This window comes from Pteropus medius, unplaced genomic scaffold (genome assembly GCF_902729225.1).
Source record: "Pteropus medius unplaced genomic scaffold, Ma_sr-lr_union100, whole genome shotgun sequence".
NCBI classification, from domain to species: domain Eukaryota; kingdom Metazoa; phylum Chordata; class Mammalia; order Chiroptera; family Pteropodidae; genus Pteropus; species Pteropus medius.
Window position 1 is genome coordinate 22,325,363 of NW_024340849.1, and position 25,865 is coordinate 22,351,227.

Below are 25,865 nucleotides of genomic sequence, written 5' to 3' on the forward strand. Positions count from 1 at the left end.
TTAATGTTTTTGTGGCTTAGTTTCCTCATTTCCAAGGTGGGGATAATAACAGTACCTATTTCCTAGGGTTTTATGGGGATTACATGGGATACACATGGGAAGGGCTTAGAACCCTATCTGGCATATATTAAGGATCCAGTAAATATTAGTTCTTATCTGTATTCTTCCCACTACTCAGTCCTCATCTCTGCTCCCAACACACTTGGTGTTATTAATCCAATCTGCTGCTGTCCACTCATGCCTTGGTATATATGCTATTCTTTCTTCCTGGAATGTCCATTCTTCTTAGTCCAACTTACTCCTTTTGTCCCTCAAAACTTGCTCCAAGGGCTTTTTCCCTGAAGCTTTATCTTTTTTGACCCCAATGAGATTCAGGGTCATCATTTCTGTTCACTGCATTTAGTACATTCTTTTATAATTTGTACTTTATTTGCCTATCTCACTCAGGTTTTGTGATTCTCGAGGGAAGACGACATGTCTTATTTGAGTTTATATTTTTAACACTGAGTATGATGACTACCTCAGAATCCCAACTCATCAAATGTTAAAGGAACAAAAAAATCATCACTACGAGACACTGATAAACAGGTACCCAGATGCACCTTAACTTGGATTACTTGCATTTGAAGCAAAACAGTGACTTCTTCCCAGATATGCATGCTTTCTGTGATTTTTAATAGACTGCAAATAAATATAGCAGATAGATGTGATGACCCCCAAGAACATGACCAGTTCTGGAACCACCAATTTCTAACACTGCATAGCCACTGAATACCCAGAAGGTTTCTCCTTATTTCTTGATTGCCCTGCTGCATGGAATAAGTTAGACAGGACAACACAGAAATTTGAATTAAGTAGCCAAGCCATGCTAAAGTAATCACAACAGACAAGATGTGCATTATTCAGTCTCTCAGAACTAGTACATTTCTAAGTAATGAGTCTTAAATGCGAGAAGACTCTGCTTTTCTTCCTGAGATAGCCTTCATTAACTCTTTAGAGTGAACCTAAGACGTGACAGCAAAACAAATAAGGGAATACACAAATGGTACTTCTAAGGACCGCCCCTCAAATCAAGTCTTTTTTTTTTTTTTATAAGATACAATTGATCTGGGTTTCGGTTTGGGGGTCTTAAAAAATTGTCATCACCTCTGTTTTAGGGTTCAATGAGACTAAAAGGTAAGATTACAAAGAGGGATACCGTAACCCGACAAGAGAGACAGCACATGAGCACAGAAGTATTCGAAGTATGGAAAGGCCACTCACGAAGCACAGAGGGGCCAGCTAAGCATCTGCCAAGAAGACCAGCATGGGTCCCGCTCACCTGAAAGAGTCTAGTTATGTGAAGGAGGCAGAGGCTTCACTTTAAGGTGTTTTGAGAGCTGGGTGAAGACATAATAGTAGTTGCTTAAGTGATTCTTGTTCCGGTTGTTAGAGGGAACGTTCTTGGTATCTCAAATCGTACAGTTGGCAACCTCCAACAGTGCTCATACAATGAGAGAGTCTGCCCCTCTTTGGACTGAAAAGTGATGCCGGCATTCGGTGTGCAGGCTGCTTCTAGAACAGCAAGTTTAGAGTCTCATCTGAATGCAGTTTCATGACTCACACAAGACATTCAGCAACGAATCCTTAAAATGCTTTCACATGAAAAAGAAAGGATAAGAAAGCCCTGAGGACAGGAACCTTCACAGGTATCATTTATCATCATCTATTACCCCAAAGTGGGTGACAGGAATAAAAACAATGATAGTAAAACCTTAAATTCCTGTTTTAGTTTGGGTGTCAAAAGACACACATATGCAAACACACACATTCCTACACACATCCTGACCAAACAGTTCAATCAATATGTATAATTCTTCCTGAGAGCTAAACACTGAGCTACCCAAACATTCCAACATTTAGGCTTCATTCTAGTTACCCATATGAACATATCCAATGATCCCAAATGGATATCAAAGAGAAGGATCTGAAAGCGGGACTGCTTATTTAAACTATTGCTAGGGGAAAAAAAAAAAAACGGAAAAAAAATAAAATAAAAGCTAACATTTCTATTCTTGCACTTGGATAATGCTTTAAATTTTCCAGGATCCTTTGAGAACCGTCATCACCACAGTCCTCCCCTCCTACTCACTAAGATCAATGGCAAAGGGATTTATCTCCCCGGTTGACCCTAGAATGTGAAAGCAGAAACCAGAGTGGGAACATGGCTGACACACAACAATTTAGCTGGGTCCTTTCATCTTGGGCTCTTCTCCACGTATTATTCTAAAAACAAATTATATAACAGAGCACACAGTTGTGTGGCGTGAAGCACTTGTAAAAACAAGGCCTTTCTGAAGTCTTTGTGTGCCTTGAAAATCTGATAAATAAAAATTTAATAAAAATTCAAGTATTCACCATTTGGAATCAAACACGTGATGAGATTTAAAAGTGATATTGCAGTTTACGACCACTTACCTGCAAATGGTAAGACTTATATAGCTTCATGATTAAGAGTATGAAATTTGAAATCAGACTGACTTGACTTCAAATACTGACTTTCTTGCACATGTGCTATGTGCCGTTTTGCAAGCGATCTAACCTCCCAATGCACAGTCTGCTCATCAGCAGAATGGAAATAAGACTTGCCTCTTGGAGCTGTCGGGAGAATTACATATAAACTTGTATAGAAAGGGCTTAGCTCAGTGTCTAAATACAGAGTTTAAGAGACAGCAATCATTATTAGATTATTCGTAATCTTTGTGAATGATTTCCAATTTTAGGCCCTGCAACAAAGAAAAGTTCCTACCTTTCTCAAAAAGGAAGTTATATGTGTCTCGGACTATAGGAACTAAAATTCAGAAGCCTGAAATGTCACTTGCAAGTTATCTGTAACAACTCACAGGAGTTACTTGTTGAAGTTTAAAACTTACATAAGAATGTCATGACGCTTTAGGAATGGTCCCTAAGTAGGCAAGGGGAAATTCCCTTCTGAACTTAAAAGCCAAAGAATATCAGAGCGGAAGGAATCTTTCAGAGACCTACTCAGGGCTCCATGGAGGTATTCAGTTTGGATTTCCGCCAGGCTACCCGAAAACCAGGAGAAACCAATCCCCTTTGAAGGTTCTCATGCTCCCCTCCCTACCTCCGGCCACCATCACCACCCCTACTAACCATAGATTTCTATGTAAAAACGGAAATTGCCTAAACTTGAAACTGCTTTGGTCTATTTTTGGCTCTGGCGGCTGTGGGAAGAAAATGGAGGAGGGGTGGGGGTGAGAGATGTTGATGAAAATAATCTGAGTCATCATTTCCTGGAAGAGGTGGCAGTGTACCCACAACTGGCTGGGGAGTCAAGGGGTTGAGGCAGGGTCCCAGCTCTGCCACAACCTCACAAAGCATTGTGGGATGTCACTTAAACTTACGTGGGCTCCCCTCTGCAAAACGACCCTCCCAGCCTTCCTAGCTCTACGCTCCTGTAGTTTATAAAGGTCCTAGTAAATAAACCATCAGTGCTGCCCACCGATGGCCTGGAAACCTAAACAAACTTGCGCTCCTGAACCCCGCAGCCACTTCTCACAAGATGAGCAGAAAGCGCTGAGCACGGAGGAGGAGCAGCTGGCTCTGGCTGAGTCAAGAAACAACTGTTTTGCCTCCGAACTACTTCCCCACACCCAGACTCTCCCTCTCCACACACCCCGCCCCCTAGCCCTGCTACACTGGGGCACACAGGGCCATCCACTAGGAAGCGACGCCCTGGCACAGCCAGACCCAGTGCTGTAATCGCTTTATATTCTCTTGCAGATACAACATGATATCGAATTATTCACTGAATGGTGAAGAGACACAGATGACAACAAGATTTAGGTACTGAAAGAAAACAACAGTAACAGCACCGAATCACTTATGTACCCTCCCGTGAGAGGAAGGACTGGCCTCTTTTTCATTCATCCGATGCTAACTCCTATGGGCAGCTACCTCCTCCTCCATCTACAGCAGGTCCTCAGTGAGCATGTGCTGAATGAGTGAAGAAATGAATGCTGTGCTGTCCAAGGGAGGAGGCTTGGGACGATGGCACATACACACAGCACCCTGAACTCTGGAGTCTCTCTGGCTTCCTGGAGAAATTTAATAATATTCTCTCATTCTTATTCTTTCTCTTCATCTCCAGCCCCCACCCCCAATCATTATGCAGTCTGACTGAATACCACTCAAAATATTTTCTCAATTAGAGGAGAAAATAGGAATTTGCCACTTGTCTGCCTCTATTCTGTTGCCTGTCAGCCTTCAGCAAATATTTCAATCCTGGGCCTTTGCCTGCTGCTAACCTTTCTCCTTTAACCTTTGGCCCTGCCTTCTTCAAATCCTCCAGCCTTCACCTTCTCATTTCTCCAGCGAAGACACTCCGCTCCAGAGCTAACTTTTCAGGCAACTATGTTTAAGCAAAGGGAGATATGGTGACACTCCTAAAGCATTTAGAGTTCAAAGAGTACTGCTGGGATTTGCTTACAGGGTCAAAAGATGATTAGAAGAATGCACACATCACAGTGGACAGGACACTTCCTGTAGCTGAGCTCCCATTCTCACCAGCCTAAATGTGGCCTCCCAACTTCTACCTTCGGAGCCTTTTCTCAACTCTAGCCTGCTCTCCAGTCCCACCTCCTAACAACCTCAAGTGGGTATATCATCAAAACTGGAGACTCAGGGTTGGCCGTCAGATGCACACACAAGATGGAAACCATGTCCACCAGGGCAGTGAGGATGCAGAGCTCCTGGCTGACTTCGCGTTCAGCCCAATCACATGACAATTCTTTTCCAGACCCCTGCCCGCCCTTCCTTTCCCAGTCACTACAACTTCTCTAGTTCCAGCTAATCACTCCCACCCCTAACATCCTACATTGAAACCACTAGCACTCATCAGGTCCCCATCCTTGCCTGTGTCCACCAATATGTGAGCTGTGCTGTGTCTGTGTGTTTCTGCAAGTATTTGAAGAAGGTGGGGAATATTTACAGACCTTTTCTTTTACAATGACTAGTTTGCTGTCTGATAGCACTCCTTCTCATGTAATTAATTGTGCTGTCTCTTGGCTCGTTAGAAACGAGACCCCCAGGTCCCAGCCAGCATTATGCAGGGTAAATCATGTTTAAGTAACCACATAACTAGTGGGTCAGTTTTATCTTTTGTCTTGGTTGTGACCATTATTTAGCTGGGTTCTAAAATTCCCCATCAGTGAGGCTTTCATGTCAGGCCAGTATTGAAAGACAAATGTTTTCTCCCCTCCCCAGCGCCTTTGCCAGCCCCTCTTCTCTGAATGCTGCATGCACAGGGCAGCTGAGAAATAAAAGCCTCCTTTATCTGATTCTCCTGGGCAAAGCCGTGGTGGGTTCAGGAGGGTTCAAGAGAGAAGTGCCAAACTGTAATAAGATGGGCCAAGCAAATAGGCAGTGGCAATGACTGACCACAGTAATTGAGTGTCCTGCCTCTTTTTTAGCTCCCAGCATTGTAATGACTAGAAAGGCTGGGGTTTTTTTGTTTGTTTGTTTGTTTGTTTGTTTTGTTTTGTGTTTTTCCCAGACTGTCACTGATTGGCCATGTGATCTTGGACAAATCATGAGATATCACTGATCTGGACTCTGTTTCTTCATCTGTAAAGGGAAGATTGCTCTGATAATCTTCAAGGTCTCTTTCAGCTTTCATATTCTTTGTGTGTACCCATCAAGCAATAGGAAGCAGGCTGACCCCCTCAGATAGCTATGGCGAATGCCACCCTACAGTGGTCTTCTAAAGACATGAAAGCACCAACTTTCTTTCTAGCCAGAGTTTGCCCAGCATAAAGGAAAGCGAGAGGAAGAGGAGAAGGAAAAGCAAAGCAAGCACGATGACTTTTTTTTTTTTCAAAGTGGAAATAAAGGTGTAGTGTGGCCAAGTAAGCTATCAACGTCATGGAAAGAATAAATATTTGGTATTCTTAGAAATAAACATAGAAGAACTCCAACTTCAGTCCCAGAATTTTATCCTATTATATCACCTTACCCATCGGGTGTTGTGATAAGCAGAAGAAGCATTTTGCTGTTTAATTTTTATGGATGTGCATTTACCTTTTTCTTTGGCAAGCCCAGACATCCCAGAAGTCTAGCGTGAGAGCCCTTCTGGCCCTCCACCCTACACAGGCTTCTGTCTCCTACGTGCCCACAGGCACGACGCCTTCAGAGGCCACTGTACCAAAATGAACAATCCTTCCACTCGGGACCCCCAGAACTTCGGTCATCCCATCCACAGGGCATGTATTGTCCGTCACGCATGAAAACTCCGTGAAGACAGGGGTAATGTAGGCCACGCAGCCTTTAGACCCCCCTCCAGCACCCGGAACACCACGTCTCTGCGGCAGGCCCACTGTAAAAGTGGTAGAATGAATGGAGGTGAAACGGTGGTAACTTGGACCCAGAACAATTCAGTCCTGCTGGCTGCACACACAACCCTAAGGCATCTCTCTCGGCTTATAACCAGGAAGTAAGCTGTTCTAAACAGGCTCTGCCCCTTGCAGAACACACACCACCAATTAAGAACTAAGACGTTGAGGCAAAAATGGGAGAGTAATCAGGGCAGCAGGGGACTCTGGGGAGGAGCGAGGGATGGAAGCACAAAAAGGCAATGGGATATATTGCACAGGAATGTCCAAAAATAATATAAACAGGATCTCCCAGGACCCCTCCCTCCCCTCCTGAACCCAGAGCCCAGTCTAAGCTGGGCCCCCAGATATCTATTTCAATGGCATACCAACACTGGGTCCTTTTCAGCATACATACATGTCCACGCAAATGCCCTCTCACATACACATGTCCAGACACCCTCCAGTTGGCAAACAAGTGACAGTATGCAAATTATTAGAAGCCACAAAGATTTGCTTCGGTGGGGAGCCTGAACAAACAAGGAACGATTTTGCAAGTGGCCACAGATGGCTCAGCTTCTCTGCTTACAATGGACACTAACGAGATTTGCCATAACTAATTCGTTCTTTCACACCATTGCTCTGTTCCCCCACCTTCCGAGGGTGGGGGAGATTCTCCATCATGGCCATATGCATTTTTGTTGCTTTCTAACACAGAAAAAGTGCAACCTGTTCCACACCGCATACGGGTAGGCTACATTGAAAGTGGTGAAAAGGGTTCGAGAGGAGATCATGGTAAAAGCAAATATATGCTGGCTTTTTTCCTCTTGTTTTCCTGAAAGCCTTGTTTGGAGAAGGGGTGGAAAAGAAGAGATTTATTGAGTCCCGTGCGGAGCTGGAGAAGTCAGCAGTACAAAGGGATGGGAGGCAAAGCAGAGCAGAAAACCAAACAGACTGGAAACAGACAGTGAACATACAAGATGAAATCCGAACTGCCCACATCATGGGTGACGAGCCCGAAATACAGAAAGTACACGCCTTGAGTTTATTATGAGCAAAAGAAGAAAGATTTGATGAACTCCCTCCTTTTGGCATTCCTGCTCCAGGCGTTACCAGCGGAAAGAAAACTTCAAGGAAAAGGCTGGATTTGGGGCCTTTATGCGGTCCTTAAGTTCTTCACTCCAGGCACCTTCCAGTCAGCTTTTTGTAAGAGTCAACAGGACTCTTATGCCTTCTCAAGGAAATGAATCAATGAATTCTTAAGAAAATGAACTTCTCTAAGTCGCAGGAATCAAAGTGTCAGGGGCCGATTTATTCACCTGCCTGATTTTTTTCTCTCAGCCTCTTCAGGGTGATAGCAAAACCCAAGGACACTCTCTCTCCTCACTGGGTGCTGCAGTCACCCAGTTTCTTGTCCCCTGGTCTCTCTTCTCTCTGATGCGGCTGTATTATGATTTCCTAAAGCAGCTCTCAGCACACTCCCTAGTCTCTTCGCCCCAGTGTCAGAGTAGGCGATTACATTTCTTTCTTGTCACACTCAGGAAAAAGTCTCCCTAATCTGCCCTATTAAGGCTTCCTGGTCCAGATTTTCCCGGTAAAGCCTGCAGGCCGGCCAGTAGGTCCCAGGGACACGGTGAGCACTCCGCCCCATGAACAAAGAATCAAGCAATGCCCCAGCCACTTTTCCCTTTTGCCTAAATCGTACACTTCAAGGCCCATAGAAGTCTTCTCTCTTCCTCCACTTCTCCCTGGCCTCTTCACATACCCCAGCATCGGGCACAAAACAAGCATCACGTTTGGGCCTAACTTCCCAACAAGATGGGAAGCTGGGGTTACTTTAGAGGCCAGACTAAGTCCTTATAAATTAAAAGTGATGGCTCTGAATTCTTTCACCCACCCAGGTGCTATGTGATTTTCTTCCTTTTTCTTCCTAGTCATCATTCATATTAGATGTGCCTGAGTATGTCTACTTTTTCCCGAAATAAATATTTATTTTATAACTTATAGGCTGCCATTCAAAAAATATGCACAATTATATTGATGATAAGATAAAATCATGTCTATATATTAATATGTCTCCATATTCATATATGTGTAAATATCTAGATATATAAATCAGTATTTATATAGTGATTTCCTAGAATGACAGAGCTGGATAAAACTTTGGGATCTTCTGCTTCATTGCCTTCATTTTAAGAGGACAAGAGGCAGGTGAGGAAACACAGAGTTTAGGGCCAAAGACAACATCTCTTCCTTTTCAGGGTAATATTTATCTCCCCTAGGTTGTACACGCATACAAACATGTGTGCACGTAACACTGAACTCTAATACACACACTGAACAGCACCACCTTCTTAGATAGAGCTCCCCAGAAAAACATAACAACGGAAGGACATCTGAGCCTGTGGTGCTCTCTCTGGTGCTCTCTACATTTGACGTGGACTCTCTCCTCAAATATCTGTCCTCCCCTCCAGCTCTTTGCTTCCACTGCCTGCAGGCTGAGCTCTAACGGCTGGGCTGTCCTCTTTGGAGAAAGAGAAGCTTCATGGACAGCAATTAGCTCCTTGCATTAAATGAAATGAGCAGAAGCAGCCACTGGCACCCCTGCAGTCAGGCCCAGACAGAAAGGAACCTGCTGTAGGCCTAAAATTGGGAGCAAAGGTCAGCTGTCATTTAGGAATGAAGCCAGAAGGAAAGCCAGACATCCAGAAGTTCAGCACCTGCTCCTCCCTGGAGGTAGAGAAGGGCACAGCTGGTCCAGCCTGCAGCAGCCCCTCTCTAAGACCACCTACCTGTATAGCTGCCCCTTAAGGGGTATCAGCAGTGGCTTCCATACCAGTTGAAAGATGCCAGTACCCTGATGGAGAAGTGAGCATTTTTGAGAGGGTCCAGGACCACAGGCCAAGCTTCTCCAGGAGTATCCACTGTTTCATCAGTTGATCCGTTCCTGCTCTGCAAAAGCCACTTGGACTGATGGCATCTTTCAAAGGCAGCCCCTTCCCCAGACCTTCGAATGCTGACTCAGTCCATAAGCAGATGAGATTTCGCTGCTCTCCACTCCCTTGCACTCCTTTTGTCTCAGATGCTGTCCCTTCTTCCTCCCCGTGGGGTGGCCAGCTCTCACACGGTCTTCACCCTTGTACCTGACTTGTCCCAGGACATCAGGCCTTTCCACTTTTATCTCCTCCTGGATTCTGCTCCCTCCACCAAAATGTGTGACACAATTTTTCAGGTTTCCAGCCAACCTTGTTATTCTTGCCTCCTTTTTCTATGATGGCAATCTCAAGGACATCCCATCGATTAAATACATCAGTATCATAAAGTCACATGTGTCTACCAGAATGGATGCCTTCAACTCACATCACATCCTGTTCTGCTTCAAGGTGCATTTTGTCTTTCTTTTTAACTGAGTGATAGGACTGTCCTTATCATTCAATCAAATCACCCAGACAACTTACATGGTATTTTTTGAGAATTCTGACATCCTTCTTCCTAGTTGAGGTGCTAAGGAGAAACATTTCTGTCTCAGTTCCTACTTTGACAGAGCTTGCAAGTCAGACAGACCATATTAAGGAACAATGCCCAGTTACACCTCCACGACTGTGCCTGGCGTGCAATTCACAGTTACCAAAGAAAATACCTCTGATTAAATGAATGCATAAATTAATGAATGAGGGAGTAACGACACAGAAGAAAAAGAGCACCAGAAGTGGGACAATTAGCATCAGCAGAGGCGCCCAAGTTCTACTCAGCTTAGCTCTGTGACTCTCTGTTAGGGCACCTGTCTCAGGTGTAGCAGAGCCCACTGTTCTCTTGTCAACATTTACCCCTTCCTACTTCCTACTCTCCCATCTCTGGGATCTGTAGGCTTGGGTGAAAACAAGCTCTACAGAGTGGCCCTGGCTAACCTGAGTCAGCTGGCAGAGCTGAGCAGATGGACAAGTCTCCTTGACCCCAGGCCCACTATTTGCTATAGCCACTGCCACTAGTCTATGGACTTCCAACCTCCCTCACCTAGTCCAATGCATCTGTATGCTGTCTTCTCTCTCTCTCTAATTGCTGCAGGTGATATTTCTTTACACATCTCACTTTACATTAGAAGAAAAAAAAAGAGACCACTTCGTTAAAATCACCTCATTTCATATAGTAAGGTTCTGAACAAGGCCTCTATTAGATAGTTTCAGGTGCAAAGCTGAGTATATTGCTCAGTAAAGTCACATTTTTTTATAATCCACATAGAAACCTACAATTTTGTTTTAAAATATTAAAATCAATACACACGTATTTTAAGTTATATAGGAAAATTCTATATCCTCAAGCGGAAGCAAAAGAAAAACTATTGACCTCTCTCTCTTTCTGTTGTGTTTATTTTATTTCATTTTCCATTCTACGGGAGTCTTCAGGTCATCCAGTGCTCTGGGTTACTGTCCCCACCCAACGGTAAGAGGAGGGAGAAGATGGCATATTTAAAAAACAGTTTTAGGGATTTTATGGATTTTCACCAGTTTATGGAATCATGTGTTCACTTGCTGACCTCTCCCATCACCATACAGGAGCAAAACGCACCCTTTAGTTTGTAAAGGGCCATCGTTTAGCAAAGGCCCCCAATAAAGATGGGAGTCTGTGTGCAGGGAGGACTGACACACCAGGACGGAGGCCGCAGAGTGCTCTGCTTGCAAAGCTGAAGATAACTTGAAATGGTGTGTCAGAGCATCTCCCGAATCTGTCTAGAGGATCGTTACTCATTTTGTGGACTGGAATAGAAAAAGAGGACAGAAGCACTAGCTTCAGAGATACAAGAACTTAAAAAGCTTTCACAAGATTGGTCCTAACGTCTCTCTAGATTCCTTGGCATCTAGCTATTGTGGTTCCAGTTTTACAGACAGAGAAATGGAAGCACTGAGAAAGCACCTGGCCCACAGGTCGTCTGGAAGGCAGGCTCTGAAGGTGAGGGTCTCTGGCTCCCACCCTAAATTCAGGCCACCTGAGCACTGCGTGAGGAGCCCCCAGCCAGCTGCCTCAGAGCTCAGAGGGTGGGCACGCTGCGATCACAGCTTCCTGACTCTGAGAACCAAGGTGAGCAACTGGAGGTCTCTGTGCCTCATTTTCTACATCTGTTAAATGGGGATAATAACATCTCCATTGTGGTTGTGGGGAAGATTTAGTAGATAATGTGGGTCAAGTGCCTGGAGAGTTCTCACTGCTCGAAGTACCAACATGACGGCTGCTCTGCCCAGGAGAAACAGCCTGCACAGCCAGTTGCCTTCCTCTGTGATTCAAATTTTCCATAAAAGAATGACTCTCCTATGTTTCTGATATGCAGCTCGTATTCTTCAGCAAGAAATCAAGAAACATAAAAGGCTGGATACAAAGATTTATCCGAAAACCTTCAGAGGATAGCAGTGAGGTCTGGTGTGACTTAAAGGATGGGATGGAAACAGGAAGGAAAACTTTTGTTAGTGATGGTTGTAAATTTTTTTTTGCTGTTTTTGTTTTGTTTTTTTCTCCCCCTGCCAAATGATTAACATGTAGGTTCTTAAACAAGGGGGTCCCCCATTTACAGCTGACGGCAGCAGCTGCAACCTCTGACTCTCCTGCAGAATGGCAGGGAATCGAATCAAAAAGAAAAGCAAGTGGACAACCTTTCCTCCGGGAGCACGAAACACAATACCAGCCTTTCGCCAAACCCGGCAGACCTCAGCTCTGATTGGAGGTTGCCTCAGAACAAAGGGAAATTGGTATTTAAAAAAAAAAAATCTTCTGAAAGCCAACTCAGCAGATGGTTTTTTCCTGGGCTCCATGAGAAGTGGGGGAGGTGGGGGTAGGGGAAGACGTCGGGATAACACAACTGCCACCAGGATACAGATGACTGAGAAGTGACAAAGATGGGCACAGAGGGCTGACCTCTCACCCCAGAATTTCACAAAGGGCAATTACGCCATGTGGCGGGTATCTGGACAGGGCTGCTGACCGCTTCCAACCCGCAGCTGCTGTTCGTCACAGCCAAGTCTGGGGGCTTTATTCAAAGCAGGCAAAGAGAGAGGCCAGGGAATGAGGGGGTATTGGAAGAAGCCATGGAAAAGTTTAATTAGAGACTCTAGTTTGTCAGGAATCTACTATACGGTTGTTCTACGGAAGAGCATCTCATATCTCCATTGCATTTTTTTAACAGAACCACTTTACAACCATCCGCTCAGACTATCTTCAAAGCAATGTGCAAGGAAGAGAGCCGGTATTAATCCCTCATTAAATAGGAGAAAACAGAGATCACTTGTTAAATGCAGAACAGGGACTCAGATCCAGGACCCCCAGCATGGGGTAACCATCCTCCCCTCAAGTCTTGGGCCAGAAAGTACTCATGGAATCCTGTTTTTGGGGGGCCCTGTGCTGAAACCTACATTTTCAGTCTGAACCAAGACACTTTTAGAATACCCTGTAAATAGTTTCTAGATTAAGTCACAGTGAGCCTATTATCCCGTAGCCCTGTGTTGGCCTGCCAACCATCACCCTCACCACACCTCACTGCCACTGTGTCTTTCTGAGTCTTCTCCAGCAGGGAGACGGCTGTGGGCAGTCTGAGAAGGGAGCCGTGGGCCTCCTGGATGAAGCTGCAACACCTAGGTTCACCCATAGCCTAGGCCAGGGGCACATGGCAGGAACAATCAGGTGAGCTACACAGGACTCAGCCATGTATCAGCAAGCCCAGCAAAAGTCTATCTTTTAACGATGGCTTCCCGATGCTGGAAACCAGGAGACCTAAGGGTTTGATGAGGGTTTGAGTCTCTCCCTTCCCCTCTCCCCTGGTGATTAGTTGTAACCTCGGGGCAAGCCATTTGAAAACCCTCAAAGTCCCTTCCTCAGTCTATAAAACAGGGAAGAATAACAGCTACTTCACTGAATTATCCTAAGAACAAACCAGAAAGAGGTAACAGTTGGTCGGATGTGAACGCTTTGTAAAGGTGCTGGGCAGATGTGAGGGTTGCTACCAATTTTCCACACTCTGAGCTATCTGGAACACTCATTTTGACAGTTTATTTACTGCCGTGGGATTTTCCCTAAATGCCCTGAGATCAATTATTCCTAATAAGATCTTTCTATACCCCACGCGGCACTTATGCTCAACACACCATACAACTGTAGATTCATGTAGAATTCGGATGCCTTAGCTCTGCTACAGTATATCTGCATGGGAGCACAGAAAAAGGCAGCATGATGAAAGGCTTCAGATGCTTCTAAGAAACCAATGTGAAACACACAGGGCTGACTAGGCAGAAGCTGTTTTGACGGAGAGGAGGGTTTTCCATAGAACTATCTTCACTGGCACAGAGCTAACAAGGACTTGTTTAGCATCCAGGCCGGGGAAAATAAAATAAGTGGATATGATATTAAAAGCTGTAACTCCTGTCCTCAGAGAGCTTCCAACATAATTGAGAAGAATTTACTTTACCGCTGACCACACACTTTCAACAACCTTTTCAGTTAGATCCAAGAAGGCCAATATGTCATTGAGAAACCGGGTTCCCAGATGGTGAACAGCATCTAGAGAGGCCCCACTAGAGAAAGCACAGAAGAGGAACTCAGAGTGAGATGGCCATCTACATCCAAAGCTGACTTATTTCTGTGCCTTCTATGTTGTCCACAGACCCAAACCAGACCATCTGACTAACATTTCATTCAGGTCTCTGCCTAGAAGTATGCACAAAGAGGGGTAATAAGGATAATGCAGACACCTGCATTTTAGCCCAAAGAATCCAATGTATGTAGGATGTGATGAGTTGGACCAGCAACAGTAGCATAAGGCAATGTTATGTTGCAGAGTTTCCTTGACCTTGAGTTCAGTATACACCAACGGTGATGAAGCTGCCAGAGACCTGGTACAGCCTGGATCCTGTTAATAAAGGTACTGTACTTAGAGCAGAGGAGGTCACAATTCCCTGGTGTTCTGCAGGGTCAGACCACCTTTCGGTACTGTACTCTGCTCTGGGAGCCCTCCCCACCTATGCCTTTAGGAGGGACATTGACAAACTAATATTCCTAGCACAGGAACCAAAGTGATTGGGCATCAGGAAATCATGAAATCCAAGGAACAGTTTCAGGTACTGGAAATATTTAGGCTTTAAAAGGATGATTTTAGTGCAACAGAAGTAAGAGCTGTACTAAAACCAAGGCTGCCTCAAGAAGTGGTGAGTCCCCTCCCTGAGGGACATTGAGCAGCAGCCAAATAACTGTCCATGAAGGACTTTAGAAAATATCTTTTATTTTTTAGGTGGGATGCTGAAATGGAAATATTCAGAGGCTCTCCTGACTCTCAGTGAAGTCCATGATTCTGAAAGTGTGACCCATCTGTGGACCCAGAGCTTCTGTGGTCAGCCTTCTCCTGCCTCCTGACCCAGTGCCAGGTTCTAGCCCGTGTACTCAATGGGTTTAACTCTTAGATCTCAGACTCTTTCTGAATCTCTCAATTTTGGCTTCCCTCATGATCCAGTGGAACCCAAAGCCCAGCATGATACCAATCTGCCGCTTATTCAATGGCAGCGACCCAGGAGGAAGGTTGAGAAGTTCAGGAACCTGATGGTTCGAGGAAGAGCCACATTTCCTAATAAATCAGTTTCCACCTTCTTGCTCTCCATAAAGGACGAGGATGGAGAAATCGTGGACAGTCTCATTATACACTGCAAATAGATTTCCTTTAGCTACACCCGTGATTCACCATGAAAAGCAACTCCTTTAAGTTGGTTCTCCAGGGGTACAGTCTGTCATGAAAAATGACTACTCCTGAGCTGGGTTCTCATTCACAGCACTAAGCAAATGAACCAATTGGCCCAGCATAAAAGGCTACTCACACTCCTGGGCAAATTCATATTTTCAAATAATTACTTCTTAATGGCAAGGCACGGTGGCCCACCTTGAGTGACAGAGCTGCTGTCTATCTCCCTTGAAGAATTCTCCACCCCCTCCCCCACCTCTGATTCCCCATCCCCCCACCCCCCACCACCACTGTGAAACTGGCTAGATACATGTGGGAGGCAATGAAGAGGATCTCGGGAAAAACAATAAACAAGGTCTAGAAAACACACTGAAGCAACCTACATTTGATACTAATGATGATTATCAAATAGCCTCATGGGCCAGGCACCAAGATGGGAACTGCCTGGACTTTTCAGAGTAAATAAAGGCCTCCATTGTTTGCCCTGGTGAGGTCACAGGCTGGTGGGGAGGTGAGGGAAGTTGGCTTAGGGAGAGAGGAACAGGCAGAAAAACAAAAAAACAAAAAAACAAAAACAAACTTGGGACTTCAGAGGGAAACACACAGCCAAGGTATTCAGAGAGGCTCCTTGCCTTAACAGGGCAAGATCCATTGGAATAGTATGGAAAGTCAGAAGGAGCACTAGAAGTGATGGAGTCCAAACCTGCCCTCCATGCAGGGCTCTGGTGATCTGTGCTCCGACGTGCTCAGACAGCGGCCTCAGCTCACACAGAAGGCTCGCTGCTTCACCACCCAGCACACAGTTCAACTCGCGTGCAACTGGGTACAACTGGGAATCAGGTGGGAGTTTGCAGGCTGTGTCTGGGGAGCAGGCCCTGCTGAACTTCTGCCCATTCCTCTGACAGCCCCATTCTCTGGCCACTTGTTCTTCCTTGGTAGGGGCAACTTAGGGCCTTAACAGTACTTTCTAAATCAAGTTTCGCCCTGCGGACCATCCAAGTTGAAACTCTTTTTCCAAAGCACTTTGGTGTATGTGAATTATAATGTAAACTTTTAGCTTATTATAGATAAAAACCCCTCAAAACACAAGTATTCAGTGCCTCATGTTGTTCGTTTTCTGTATGTCATGAAGTCAGGAGCCTGAACCAAGGTCTGAACCTCCCTGCCTCATCCCTGTGCTCTCTGCCTTGGCGTCTCTTAGCCAGGCCCAATGACTTCCTGACCAAAGCCACTAGTGTCTAATGAACAAGTAAGGCAGGCGGGAGATCTCCTGGGCTATCCTGAATTGTAGTACTTTGAAGGCAGGACATTTTTAACTTAAAGTTACAGGAATCAGAAGAATCAAAGGATGGGATACAGAATGGGAAAAAGGGATTGCTTCTCTTGCCTTTGATTAAAATAAAAAAGAAAATGTAAGTGCAGGTCAAGTGGAAATGTAGCCACGAGAGGACTTTTTGAGGATGTGGAATGACAATAATGGAGAAGGGGTGACTGTCAGTGCTGGAAGCATGGCAGGGGTGGAAGGCAGCGCCAGCTGAACCCCACTTGGTGGTTCTTATGACACTGCTTTTAAGCTTCCATTCTGAGTCATAGTTAGAGCTCGGAAGCCATTCTGGTTTGGTGGATAAATGACCACAGAGATAAAAGATCTTTGAATCGTCGCTAAATAAATCCCCATAGCAATCCCCGCCGCCAACACCCACCAAAAGAATTAGTGACATGCTGTATTGTAGACGCTTGTACAGGTATCAGAAAGAAGACATTGGCACTACCACCCAGCTAACACAATTCAACGCAGCCACGATCAATACTGAAGCAGAATTGGCCTGAAGAAACACATGGCTTCTATAAGACAGCCCATGACTCCCAAGCACCTAGCACAACAAGAGGTCACCATGTGCCAAGCTGTGCCTGTACTGAGGAAGGTCCCGTGGATGGCCTGGATGAGAGGAAGCTGAACAGGAATAACAGTAATACATGCAAAGCAAGGTGCAGTGCTGAGTGCCCACAGGCACTTTCAGTCCCCACAAAACATCAACAAGGAGGTGCTGCTATGATCTCTGATTTGCATATAAATCAAGAAACGGTTTCGAGAGGTTAAGGAAATTGCTTAAGATTATAGGAAGCTCAGATCTAATGCAGGTGCTCTTTCTCCAAAGGCAGACAGAGTCTGGTCCTCCAATCAAGGGATCCACACTCAAATTCACTCTCTGGGCAGGGTCTTTTCTAATAGATGCCTCATTCCTCACCTGGAATCTGAACATTTCAAAGAACGAATGACTCTCCATCCGAACAAAGCACAGTTTTCCTGCTTGATTACTCTGCCAGACTGATCTTCAATGACATGGAGTTCACCAAAGAATGCTCCTTGGAGAAGTCCAAAGTGAAACTGACTACCAAGGAATTACCAAAACCAAGAGGAGAAGGGCCAGCACATCGTTCTGAACTCCCAGAGAATCCCAAACACAGGAAGAAAAAAGAAACATAAAAGAAGGGAGTAGGGAACCAAATATTCCCAGAATATCCCCATGGAATGCAAGTTGAGTAAATCTCACTGATTTTTTAAAATTATTTTTCAATTACAGTTGATATATAATTATATTTTTTAGGTGTACAACATAGTGATTTGACACTTACAAGAAGTGATCCCCCTCATAAGTCTAGAGCCCATCTGACACCACACGATTGTTACATTATTACTGACTATATTCTCTATGCCGTACTTTCCATCCCCATGACTATATTTATAACTGGCAATTTGTACAAATCCCTTCAACTTTTTCACCCATCCCTCCAACCTCCTTCTTTTTAAGCTCAACTCTGAAACTGGCTTTCTGACTGGAGGCCTTTGACACTGAGGCAAAAGGAAACAATCTGATGACGGAACAGCAGGTCTAAAGAGAGGTCAAAATGTTGTTTATAGTAACTACTTTTCTTAAAGAGAAAGATTTATCCATCTACAGCGTGGTTCTTAAATTTTCTAGTTTTTAGAAATAAGGCCTCAGAGGTCAAAATCTGATTTTGTTTTTTTTTTTTTTTTAACAGGCAGAAACTGAGACCCAAGGCGAAGGATTCTTGCTGAAATCATTAACAACAGAGGCAGAGCTAGTGCACAGGATTCTCATCTCCAAGTTTAACGTTCTGTCCCCCACACCTTCAGCTCCAGATGTCAAAAGTTACCTGTTGCCCTATGGAGACAAATAACTTTGTGGAAAAGGTCATTTACCACCCTCCGTGTGGCTTTAGCTAGAAAATAACTAGAGAGAAACCTATGAGAAAACAAAATGTCCTGGCACTCTCATGAGTAAATAGGAATGTGTTGCTTAAAAAAAAAAAATCTGTAGAGAGAAAAAAAAATTAAACAAGAGGGGAAAATATAGCCTCTTGTGAAGAAATGCTGGTGAGACCCTGCTCTCCTAGTCAGGTTGAGGGTGTTGTGGATGAAGAAGCTCAGAGTCACATGTGTATTCCAAAAAGAAGGGAAAGGAAACCACCTAGGAGTGATCAGAGAAGCTGCTCAGCAACATGAGGTCAGGGAAAGACACCCGAACCAAAAGGAGGGTAGAAAGAAGGCTCACTGGACACCCAGGGCCACCCACCAGAGTGGAGGAGGAAATGACGGGTGCAGCAGCCAGATGTCAGGCGATCTGATCTACCTTTCATCCCCTGCCGAACACCCCCTCCCATGGTCCTTTGCTCAACTACCTGACATACCAAACTGCTGCTATCAGAGGGGGTCAAGAAAAAGGTACCTCTCAGCACCCTCCAGGAAAAATACAGACTCCAGTGTAGTCTTCCTCACTGAAAACTGCATTACCTAAAGGCTCCCCTTACATCTCTCCCCTTCTCAGATTCTCTGTCCTGCATCACTTTCATTATGTTTCCTGGGCATCTCCTTTCCCCAGTTCAAGGCCTGCTGAGCACTCTCATTACTTAAAGATTTAAAGGCAAACCCATTTATTTATTTGATATTCATCTCTCTCTACAATCTGATGCAAACCTGGCTTCCCGTCTACATCACTTAAAAAGCCTTTTTTCTATTCATACTGTGTGTGTTTGGCACAAAGAAGGTGCTATTTAAAGAATGAGTAAATGAATGCATGACCCATTAGACTTCCTAAGAGAAGGTCATGAGTGCTCAGAACACAAGACTTTCACCATAGACGTATGATGATGGTGCAGGTGGGGTTGCTAAGAATGAATCCTGAACACTTGATGAATATAAAGTTGAAATCCTTGCTGCTGGAGGAAATAGATTCTCTGATAAAACTGAGAAAAAGGGAAAATTAAGTCCAAAGAACTGAAATGGAAGTTGCATTTTGGTCACAAGCAAATAAAAATTTGTAAATATACAATATAGGAAAAAATAAAACTTGAACTTAGGGAGGCTTTGAATTTTCTCCCCCAGATCCTGGACAGTTGGAAGTAAGGACAAAATGCCAGATTATGATTCTGTCATCCTGACTAATGCGGGAAAGTGTGGAAGAAATGCCCTTGTCCTTTAGAGTCTGGTCACTTAGGGGCCGGAATGCAGCATTAGCTTTGGAGTGTAAGAGATCTGGCTTCAAAGGCAAACTATGTCCCTTTCTGCGCTTGCTCTCGTTTTTGTTTTTGTTTTTGTTTTTTAAGTAACTGAGAGTTAATTTCCTGATGTGTAAATAAATAATATCGATCCGGCAGGATTATTATAAGGATGAATAGAGAAGGCAAATCCACGTAAAATAGTGAGCATAGGGTCTGCGAATTGTTCAACAAACCAAACTATTTATTAGATGTAAAATTACCTATTTTTCTTAAAACCTTCCATTGAGTTGTATCATGTGGAAATTATCATCTCTATGTGGCAGATGAAGCAAGTAGGGCATCAGCAAAGTTACACTCCAGGTCCAAAGTCACAGAGCCAGTTGGTGCAGATTATCACACCACATAGCCTGTCCTAGGTCACTGCAGGGAGCTCATCTAGACTCGACTCTCCTCATGCTGTTGAACTTGGATGGTGCCTTGACTCCCATGGAAAGTCCTCAGGAAAGAGGACAGCTGCGAAGCTTTGCCCTAGTGAAAGCCTCTTAAAAACCTGTCGACATTGGAACATTTTATGCTCATGTGTTGTACCTGAACTTGCTTTTAGAGACTCACTCTCATGCTCTCTGTCTGTAAGGGAACTAGAGGAAGCTTAAGTTATTATATCACTTACCTGTGTTAAGTCTAAGATGTAACAATGTTGGTGCTGTGATAGAGTTAGTCATACTCATGAAGTCCGTCAGCAAAGCCTACCCAAAGAACAAGGGTGGAGGCCCCCTTCTTAGCCTCTACCATTTACCAAATGCTTTTACACCTCACATAAGTCTTCATCATAACCCCTCTAGCATCTCAGTTGCCAATTTCATATGAAAGGAAGGGGACCAGTCCCCTGGTTATTAGAGTCCATGCATCCTTGAGCCAATAAGGTGGTATTTTCATGGGTCCCTCCTAACAGCCTACCACTTAAGTGGCCATGTTGCCTGAAAATCCATAATGCCTCTTCAGTTCGGAGCTTTGGTCCTAGGTTTGAAATTTAGATGAAAGTTCTTAAAAATTCCACACGTATATCTCTTCACCCCAAAGCAGCAGAACATGTAGAAATAGAGTTAACCTAGCAGAGAAATAGCTGTGATATGTAAGGAATGCCATCATTATCCTACGGTACGCTCTTTCATAAAAATCAATGAAAAAATCATTTGGGATCCAATATAAATTATCTTTGCCTAAGGCTGTCAAACAATGACTTGAATAAAATTAATTGGTCTGCAAAAAGAAAAAAAAAAATTGGAGGCTGAATCATTAACACCACAACAAAATAAAACAAAATCTCTGTTATCCTGAAACTCTATGTCCTTTCCTTAATTCAAAGGTTAACTAACACCTTTATTTGGGAGGTGGGACAGTAAGGGCCAGAAAGTAAATAGTTTAAGCTCTGTAGGCCATGTAGTGTCTGTTACAACCACTTAACTCCACCATTATGATGCAAAAGTTATCACAGACAAAATGTAAACAAATGGATGTGGCTCTTTTTTAAGAAAACTGTATTTATGGACACTGAAATTTGAATTTTGTATAATTTTCACATGTTACAAAAGTTATTCTTCTTTTGATTTTTTTCCCAACTATCCTTGGCTGTTGGGTTGTACACAGCCGGGGGGGCGGGTGGGCGAGGCTAGATTTAGCCCACAGACTATGATTTGCCGACCTTGCTCTAAGTAAGCACATGTACTCAGGGGACTCACAAGTAAGCATCTCTACCTGCTCAAGGGGGCCTCCTTTCTAGCTCCTAGTGTAGGACCGAGTCCCAGGGCCCATCCCATGCGTACCTCCTCAATGAATAGCTTGTCTCATAACAAAGATCCAGAAGACTGGATTTTGAAGTTAAGACATTGACCTGTTGCTTAGAAAATGCCATCCTCATCCCCTTCCCTGCCACAAATTACTGATCACGTGCTTCCCATTCGTACAAATAATTAAATTCTATAAGTTCATTACACTGAACTTTTCTATACAAACAGTAGGCAAGATTTCCACCCCTCTCCTTCAGTCTCAGTTTTGTTTACTCCTTGTTTGCAAAAGAACAGGAACTTGAAAAATAAAGTTGACATTCTAATCTAACAGAGATCAGAGAATGTTCTTATTGTTTATCAAGTGACTAAGACTCAGTACTGATAACTGCATTCATTTCTGGAAAGTAACAGCTCTGGATATAAATAAATGTAAGAAGGATGGATAAATACAGCATGATGAAAGCTCCTAACAATTTCAAATTTTTGTAGATAATCTCATTACAGTATCAATGTAATACACTGAGTTTCGGCCCTTCCCCCTTCCTTTCTGCCCCGTCCAATTTCTGAGGCTCAGAAACACTGATTTGGTAAATTGCCTATTTAAGTAAGCAATTTCATCTCTCCTTCCAATAAAGCACACAAAGGGCATCCAGCTTTTTGGGTGAGAATGACCAGCCTGAGAATTTCAGATATGAGAAGAGAAGTCCATTGCACATTTCAGTTTTGAAATCATCTTCATAATACAAATTCCAGAGTTTTATTCTAGGGCATTCCAATAGGCAGAAGGCTAAATTTGGGAACCAACTTGTGGTTTTGGGGAAAATAGTACCTGTATAAAGAACATCTTTCAAGGAGAGTAAATTTGGGTTTGTACACCCAAAACTGTTATCTGCTGCTCAAATCCTGGTAGTGATGGGGATGGAGGGAAAAAAGTTACCGCAGTTCTCAGGACTGCCCACCCATACGAAAATCCAACAACACACAAAGAACCGGTCATCTCAATGTCCAGGGACAAAGATATTCATTTTCAAAGCTGAAGAGACCCAATTCCAAGGCAAAGACTCACTTTCTATATGGAGCCTGACTTGTTAAATTTGCTTCTCAATTTTGATTCTCAGAAGTTTCTATGTATGTCCAGATAATCCCTGCCTTTATGGCAGAGAAGCAGAAAGCACAGAAAAGTTATAATGGGAACGGGAAAGCACTACCTCTATGCTGTGTAAAAACAAGCCTACTTTTAAAGATTTCTTTGTGTCCTGAATGTTAAAGGAAGGTGACCAACTTTCCCGACTTGCCCAGGACTAAAGGAGTTACTGTACGCAGGACATTCAGTTTTAAAATCAGGATAACCTGAGCCAACTGGGAGGCACTACTCATATTAGAAGATCTCTTCTAGTCCAAGTCTTTGGATTTGAAATGCAACAAATCAGCTGCAACACCTAGAATGAGGATGGACACAAGCCCTACACAAAAGAAAGAACATAATCCCCAGCAGTTTCCTTGATGATGAGGACTCTGAAGTGCAAAAATCACGGACAATAGAAACACTACAGAATATCAATAGGTTATAAAGGCGAGAGGTTCATTTATACGTCCCATTTTTAGTGACTCCGTCATGGCTAGAGACCAGATAAACTATAAGATATGGGGAAAAGAGTTATAAAGGCTGTAATTAACACCTACAACTCAGAAACCCAAAACTCTGTCAACAAGAAGTCTCCATTCACAGCTATGTTCAAGTCCCAAAGATGGTTAGCAACAGAAAATTTCTGGACCACAGCAGTCCTCTGCTATCATAGCGGAGCGCCACGCCCCTCCCAAGAAGACAGGTCACTGTAATCCCCTGTGATACAAAATAAATACAATGAAATCTGAACCCATTATTTTCCCAACCAAATGACACCACCAATTACCTAGAGAGCTGCTTTCTACACCATGTTTGTCTTCTAGGAGGAAAATGACAACCAACCAAGTTCATTCAACACCCAATCTTAGAAGTCAATGATGTGTTAGACAAAGATGCAGGTCAGTCATCTGCCCCTTTTCTTTCTCCAGTTCCAGTTCTGATGCTCACCACTGGCTCTTATAATCATGATCTCTCAGTCCTCTGAGGGCCTCAGTTACTACAAAGATTGGGTTTCCTTAGTCAAGTGAGAGACTCACCTATGTTAGAAAGATGTACAGTAGTGACTGAAACCAAAACATGATAACAGTTCTTTATCGTTCTGATTGACCAAAATATTTCAACATCCTACTCTCAATTATGAAAACATTCAAATAGTAAAGCAAAAGAAAAATTTCGAAACGTTGTCACAGCTTGGCCAGATCGGACTCCGCCAACTGGCTGCTATGTAATAAATAGGAACGCTCCAGAATTATAATTCTAGTAGCTATTGTTTTTTCAGGTGGGTAAAAGATAATAATAATAAATTGGACACTCTACCAAGATATCAGAGGCATTTCTTCGAGAGGTCCTAAGTATTCCATAAGGGAAACTGGTAATTCAGAAATATAGCAGGTCCTCAAATAACGTCATTTAGTTCGACAGTTTCATTATAAAGTTGATGAGCTGCCATAGAAAATTAACTCTTGTTTATATCAATTAGCCTATGGTAAAACTGGTTTTGTCATAGGTCGTTCTGATTAAAGTCTCAGAATCTATTGATGACATTAAGTAATGACTTAGTGTAAATAAGTAATAAGCAAATAGAGCCTTAAAAATTGAAGATAAAATGGCAAAAACAAACAAAAACCCTACAAAACAGGGCTCTCTACCTTCTTTTTGGAGTGGCTTCTTTCCTCCTCCTTTGTGGCTTTGCTATTTTTCCCAGCACGGGACACCTTCTGGTCCCCAGACTGCTTGATGGTGATCTTGATCTCAGGTGGGCATATATAGTTCTCCAGATTCTTTGGGGGTTTCTTAGCCCGCTTTGTGGTCTGAATCTTCAGCTTCAGACTCCCCTCTGTGAAGTTTGCCTCTTTGATAGAAAACTCCTGTTCTTCCAGGCCATCTCCTGCCACCCATTTCTCACTGTCTGCATTGGAGTTGGAATCCACATCCCTCCCAGAACCCAGTTCATCCTCCTCCTCTGGTTCCATGCGTTCTCCGCCCACTGGGATCCCCTTCCCAGTTCCTGTAGCAGACAGCAAAGGTTCTCCTGCACAGCCGGGAGCAGTCGGGGTCTTGGCTGAGGAGACTGGCAAGAATTCCGACTCGCTCCCCCTTTGCCGGGAGCTGCCTAAGGTTTCCCTGGACTCCATGACAATCCTACAGTCTTCAGGAGTTCTCAGGAGGGGGTAGGGAAAGAGGGGAAAGAGAAGGTGAGAAGAGAGGACACCCAAAATTCCAAGGACAAAGTGGTCCAGCCGCTGGGTTCAGAGTCACAGGGATGGAGACAAGGTGAGGTGTTCAGAAGAAATCAGATCTGCAACTGAAAAGCAGAGAGATAATTAGCCAAGGCAAGAGGGAAAATGACCTCAAAAGTAACACAAAGTTCCAGAAGCCCATTCCCATTTATCTATGGCATCAAAAAAACGATGGGAAGAAATCGAATCAGAATATGCACATCCCCATATTGCATTAAGTAGAACAAAGGAGGGAAACACACATATACACACACACACACACACACACACACACCACCCCTTCATTAAAATGTTATTAATTTTTATGGCAGTGGACTCAAGAAGGATAAAAGAACAAGCCCTCCAGTTCACTAATCAGCTAGAAGTTTCTTAAACTGAAGCCATAGCTGGCTGAGTCACCATCAAAACCAAACATGACGCAAGGGAAGTCTGAAGTGCTGACGCTCAGGTCTGTGGGAACTGCGTTTGGCTGGTTTCTTGCACCACTTCCCTCTCATATGAAAAACAGTTTGCAAAGCTGAACACAACCTTTGAGGTGCTTGGGCCAAGCTCTCCATCCCCTTGGAGGAAGGACAGTTGGCCAACATCTTGCCCATTCTTTCTTTATCACTTTTCATTATGAATTATTTCAATTTTGCAAGAGTCTTATCTAGTTCTTAAAACAAATGCAAAGCTTAGGCACAGGCTTGAAAACAGAAAAGAAAAACCAACTCTAAAAATGTTTCTATCGACACAAAAGATATTTAATCATTAATTATTTAGATAAAAATAGCCATTTGAGATAGTTTTAATTCCCTTCTGGTCCTCAAATAAAGTGGCATTATATCTGTGTAACAACAAAAAGAGAGAAAGGCAGAGGAAGCATTTTACAGGCCATTGAAAGCGTCAGGAACCACCCCCTCCCCTCTCCAACTGACCAGGATCTTTGATTCTGCCTTCCTCCCAAGAAAAAGAAAAATCGGTTGAGCTTTCTCCTGACCACTGGAGGATCAGCTAAAGTATCCTTCACCCTTATCCACTCCACGCCCCATTATTCTCAGTTTCATACTCATCATTTTCAAAGCCCCAAAGGAAGCCTAAATGCTCATTCTCAAGGGAAAATCTAGAACCCTG

The 25,865-nt window shown here is 43.7% G+C and overlaps 1 protein-coding gene across 1 annotated transcript in view; it reads right to left on the bottom strand.

Annotated features, from left to right (window-relative positions):
• Window positions 1-25,865, bottom strand: part of SETBP1 (SET binding protein 1) — a 324,498-nt gene that overhangs the window by 295,028 nt on the left and 3,605 nt on the right. The window contains 1 exon segment of the mRNA XM_039842615.1: window positions 24,162-24,817. Within this exon segment, the coding sequence (XP_039698549.1) occupies window positions 24,162-24,647 (486 nt within the window). The 5' untranslated portion in view covers window positions 24,648-24,817.